At 39.3% G+C, this 5,325-nt stretch overlaps 1 protein-coding gene across 1 annotated transcript; it reads left to right on the top strand.

Annotated features, from left to right (window-relative positions):
* Positions 1-208: 208 nt before the first annotated feature.
* Positions 209-1,587, top strand: LOC123757008 (uncharacterized). Its single transcript, XM_045740412.2, has 4 exons — positions 209-356; positions 609-693; positions 995-1,375; positions 1,498-1,587. The coding sequence occupies exons 1-4, from the start codon at positions 354-356 to the stop codon at positions 1,503-1,505; spliced, it is 477 nt and encodes a 158-aa protein (XP_045596368.2). The 5' UTR covers positions 209-353; the 3' UTR covers positions 1,506-1,587.
* The last annotated feature ends 3,738 nt before the right edge of the window (positions 1,588-5,325 follow it).

Below are 5,325 nucleotides of genomic sequence, written 5' to 3' on the forward strand. Positions count from 1 at the left end.
TCTCCAGAAATGTCGTATTAACAAATATTCAACAAAAGCCTTGAGAACTCGATGAAACGAAGCTGTAGTAATAATGATCATAAAGTGATGTTCCCAATCTTGAAGTGCAAGAGACTAGAGCTATAAGACACAGATGACAAGAGGCAGTAATTTGAAAAAAAATATGAGGCAGTAATGTAAAACCTAATGTAAAAATAAAAAAAACTGCTGTGTCAGAGCTTGATAGCAGAGCAAGGTCAGCGAGGTCAGGAACGTCGCAGGGCAGAAAGTTCCTCCAGCACTATAAAAGCACTTGGACGCTCAATCTCACCATCACTGTAAGTCCTCTCCTCAGAGACATACACTCTACAACCATGGTAATTTACAGTTATTTATTTTATTTCTATATGAAGTTAAATCATTTTCTGCTTCCTATATGTAATGATCAAGTGATAGTGTTAAAATATAAATAATTTACAGTTATTTATTTATTATGGTTCTATATGAAGCTTATAATATAATAATAATATAAATCACTTTCTGCGTCCTATATGTAATGATCAAATTATATTGTTAAAATATAATCTTTATATATGTAACAAAGTTTCTCACACTCTTTGTTTTAACAGAGATTCCAGTCCATCTTAACAGTGCTGGCCCTGATGGTGGGCGTCTCCTATGGCGGTATAATCTATAATAGATATGGAGGACTAGGTGAGACATGTTCATATTAATCCGTTATTATGTACTAAACCTGAATGTTATAGTCAATATTGTGGATAATTATTTGTTTAAACTTGGATCATTGGAGATTCGAACTCAGGTCTCAAAACTATGAGACTTATCTTATCTATCTTATCAAGAACAATAATAAGGAAGGTGTTTCTAAGATCCTTCCATATTGCGAGTGTCAGTGACCTGGTTGGCAGAACAAAAGTCTCGTTGTTTTCAGCCCCGAGCTCGAACCTTTGAAAATCCTCAACTTTGTCTTACACCCAAATATTTCTACCAACAGGCGGCGGACATGGTGGTGTTGGCTTAGGTGGACTTGGCCACGGTATTGGTGGTGTTGGCTTAGGTGGACTTGGCCGCGGAATTGGTGGTGTTGGCTTAGGTGGACTGGGTGGTGGACTTGGTGGAGTTGGCTTAGGTGGACTGGGCGGTGGACTTGGTGGTGTTGGCTTAGGTGGACTGGGCGGTGGACTGGGCGGTGGACTAGGCGGTGGACTTGGCCGCGGTCTTGGTGGATTTAGTCGCGGTATTGGTGGATTCGGCCGTGGAATTAGTGGATTTGGCGGCGGTTTTGGTGGATTTGGTGGCGGCATTGGTGGATTCGGTGGCGGCCTTGGTGGCATTGGCGGCCTTGGCGGATATGGCAGGAGATATGGCTACTACGGTAATTAATACGATTAATATTTGCAGTTTTAGTGTCTATAAAATTAGAATCTTGAAAATCATATAATTTACCATGTATAACATTTTCAGATTAAATAAACTAATACTGATATGTAATTTCAGGACGATAATGCTGCCGAGAGCTGCAGCTGGCAAAATTAGATGTGGTCATGTCACATCAACAATCTTGTCAATAAATATATTAGTAAAGAACAGACTTTAATTCCTTCATTGGTTAAATGTTAGCACTTGCGTTCACGCCAGTACTTTCCTATTTAACACTACTTACCTATTAGTAGCTACGAGGAAGTTAGCCATGGCTATTTATACCCCCTTGCTTCTAGCCTTGTTGTAAATCTTTTCTCATAATTAACTATTCTGAAGTTTGAATTCATTGATGAAGGTGGCTTCTACAAATAATTATTTCAATGCATTCCACTTATTGACTACCAGTAAAAGGTACGAGAATTTCGTCGACTAATTTCCCTTTCCAGCTTCGATTTAGGTCCACTCGTCCTACTTTTTCTCACTTTAAAGATGCTCTCATTGCCGACCTAATCAATTACCCCACAGTAACTAAAATGTGTTATATCCCCTCTGATTCACAGCATTCATGTCCCCTCTGATTATTTTTTCCAATAGCATAGTTAGGTCTAGTTCCCTTAACCAATCCTAATAGTTTAGGCCGCTTAGCTCTCGTGATAGGTAATAAATTGATCTCAATATATTTTTCATTACTAAGTTTAAGAAAAGAAACAACAAAATTTATAGAGATAATTTTTCTGCAATGTCCTGAGATTTCTAAATTGCAGCGTTGCTCAATGAACTACGTTAGTTACTGTTAAAGAACACTCAATAACGTTAAGACACACCTGACTGCTGAAGGACACTTAACTACGTTAAGACATACCTGACTGTTGAAGGACACTTAACTACGTTAAGACATACCTGACTATATCTGCATTTCCCTCGCTTTACTTGACTGTTACTAAGAACATGAAATGGTTCCCGTTCTCATTAAATGTTTATACAAATTATTTTAATCCTCATTACTGAATGAGACAGGTAATCAGACAATAACGAATGTTAGTGATTTATTTTAACAAGAAGAGACACCCAAACATTCCTCGGGGTGGTTACTTGATCTGAAAATAGGAAAGACAAACAATTTCTCATATAATATCGTCCTAGCTAGCAACTAATAAAGAAAAGTTGGATAAACTTACAAAAGAACTAAGGAAATATTTATTAAACGTGCAATGGGAATGTTCAGGTTGAAGAAAGATGAGATGAATGACAAATTTACAACACTGATGTGTACTTGACAACCCTGGTGTGCACCTGACAACCCTGGTGTGCGCTTGACAACCCTGGGGTGTACTTGACAACACTGGTGTGTACTTCACAATCCTAGTGTGTACTTGACAACTGTGATGCGTACTTTACAACCCTAGTGTGTACTTGACAACCCTGGTGTGTACTTGACAACCCTTATGTTTACTTGACAACCATTGTGAGTGTACCTGACAGCTCTGGTGAGTACTTGACAACAATAGTGTGTACTTGAGAACGCTGGTGTGTACTTGACAACGCTAGTGTGTACTTGACAATCCTGGTGTGAACTTGTCACCCCTGGTGTGCACTTGACAACCCTGGTGTTATATAAAACTTGTCTTCAGTTATGTGCGTCCAAGTCGATAGTCATATGAGACCGAGAAGTCTCATCTTTGCTCTACCTTGCAATGTTACTTAATTGGGGTTAGGAAAGCGTATGTGCGCTTCTTGTATTTGTCCAATAAAGTTCATAACTAGCAGAGTTCTAGTCTTTCCTGGTAGCTACAAGTCAGACTTACCTTCACATTTTTCCGTGTCTAGATTTGTACACTATCAAGTTAGTGTCTCATGCTTGTGTACTAATACCATATGTTTTCACCAAATTCTTTATGCTAGCTAGTTCTTGTTTGTTACGGAAGTGTATCTTGTGTAAGTAATCCAGTCATAATCCACTGCTTCCTGAGCTGTCAGTTCCAATAATGACTCTACCATCTGACTCCAATGAGTAGTATCGTAATCTAATAACTTTTAGAAATTATATATATGAGGGCAACAATGACGTAAAATAAAATAAGAATTATAACCACCTATGATCAGCTCTTTCTGAACCAATGTAATCTTCCGACTATGCAAATGAAGTGTAGACAAGTTCATTCAAAAACAAGTTTCATTCTGAAACCCATAATGTTACAGAGACAAAGCATTAACTGTGACAATTACAGAAAAATACATACCTCTACATACAACTGAACAAGTGTACAGCAGTTACAAATTTGTTTTTTAATTTTTGACATAAATGAAATAATCTACAAATTGATATGAATATGATAAATATTCGTTAAACATAATACCGTAATAATATAATCAGATGTACTCACATTTATATCAGTAATAGTAAAGGCAGTATTGATAATGAAAATTAACAATAACAGTAGGAGCTGCCTAATGACAATATCATTAATAGACTAACAACTATATTAGTGTCTAATCAAAACGTTACAACCATATTTCATTCTAGATGGTCAGATAAAGACCCAGTTCAAAGATATACAGAGATTGTTAAGGTCTGTAGACGTTAAAGGTTAATGTCGATGTCTCTGATGTCGCTCTAGCAAGGTACTCCGCAGAGTGACAATGGTCATGAAAAACACAAAGTGAAAGTGACCCCAGGAACACTTCACTACGTATTAAGACATAATTACCTGCTCAGTAATACTCTATTACGTTAAGACACTTACCTGCTCAGTGATACTTGTTACGGGGAGGGGGGGAGAAGGGGAACTATTATATTACTGAGAGGAAAGATGCAGAGCTGATGCTGACACCCATACAGCCATCTGCTTTGCCGCAACTTTTTTGTTAAGAGGTTCAAGATTGCAAGAACATCCTTTTCTATCTTCCCTATACTCTTCTACTTTGGTACTGAGTCAGCACCCAGCCCCCATGTGCACCAGTGATACTCTTCTACCTAGGACCCAAAGTCAGCTCTCAGCCCCCATGTGCACCAGCGATACTCTTCTACCTTGGTACCAAAGTCAGCTCTCAGCTCCCATGTACACCAGTTAAAACACAGGGACCTCACAAGCTCCCCTGAAGACTTGGCTATCATTTGGCTGTCCCCAAAGGGTGGAATGTAGAGCGTGAGGTGTCAAGGCGAATATATGTGATGACCTCGGCCACCTGGTCACCCTGTTACTTTAGCAATAATTTGGCTAATCATCTACACGCCCAGTACCAAAGAAAAAGACTTCTCCAACGCTCCGTGTTCCAAAGTAGCTCTCCAAACTATGAGGCTAGGCTCCTCGGTCCCTCAAACAAAAACAAAAATGTCTTACTCAGTGACCAATATATAATTTATAATTATAATTCATTGTGACGGGGGACAGGAAGCCAGAGTGTATTCATACACGTTAGTCTGATGTCGAGGTCCCCCCAAGGTCGAATTACTGACCCCGCCCAGGATGCAGCAACACAACAAGCTGACTAACACCCGAGTACCTACTTACTGCTAGGTGAAAAGGTACATTAGGTGAAAGGAAATGTGTCCAACCATATCTGTCCCGCCCGGGATTCGAACCCGGAATTCTCGATTGTGCGTCGAGAACGAACCCGACAGCACTACCGGGACCCTTGCAGCCAATGTAACCTAAATATACAGCGCGTCCTCCAAACAAAGATCCAATAGTGATTCCATGCACCCGCCAAACCCCCTGTTTATGAATTAAAAAACGGTTTATTTACGACTCACAACTGATGACGTTCGAACACTTCCGGAACAAGTGCTTCACTGACGAATTTTATCGAACCACAATGCTATAAATGCTTCACCTACGTACTACAAATACAAATAATCGCCAACATAACTTAAACACCTAACCTAACCTATGCCCATATATG

The sequence above is a fragment of the Procambarus clarkii genome, chromosome 26 (assembly GCF_040958095.1).
Source record: "Procambarus clarkii isolate CNS0578487 chromosome 26, FALCON_Pclarkii_2.0, whole genome shotgun sequence".
NCBI classification, from domain to species: Eukaryota; Metazoa; Arthropoda; class Malacostraca; order Decapoda; family Cambaridae; genus Procambarus; species Procambarus clarkii.

What these genes read in the sequence shown, in the direction of transcription:
- LOC123757008 (XM_045740412.2), top strand. An exon ending in TAATAGATATGGAGGACTAG is followed by an intron (nt 694 to 994) that starts GTGAGACATGTT and finishes TTCTACCAACAG; the next exon opens with GCGGCGGACATGGTGGTGTT.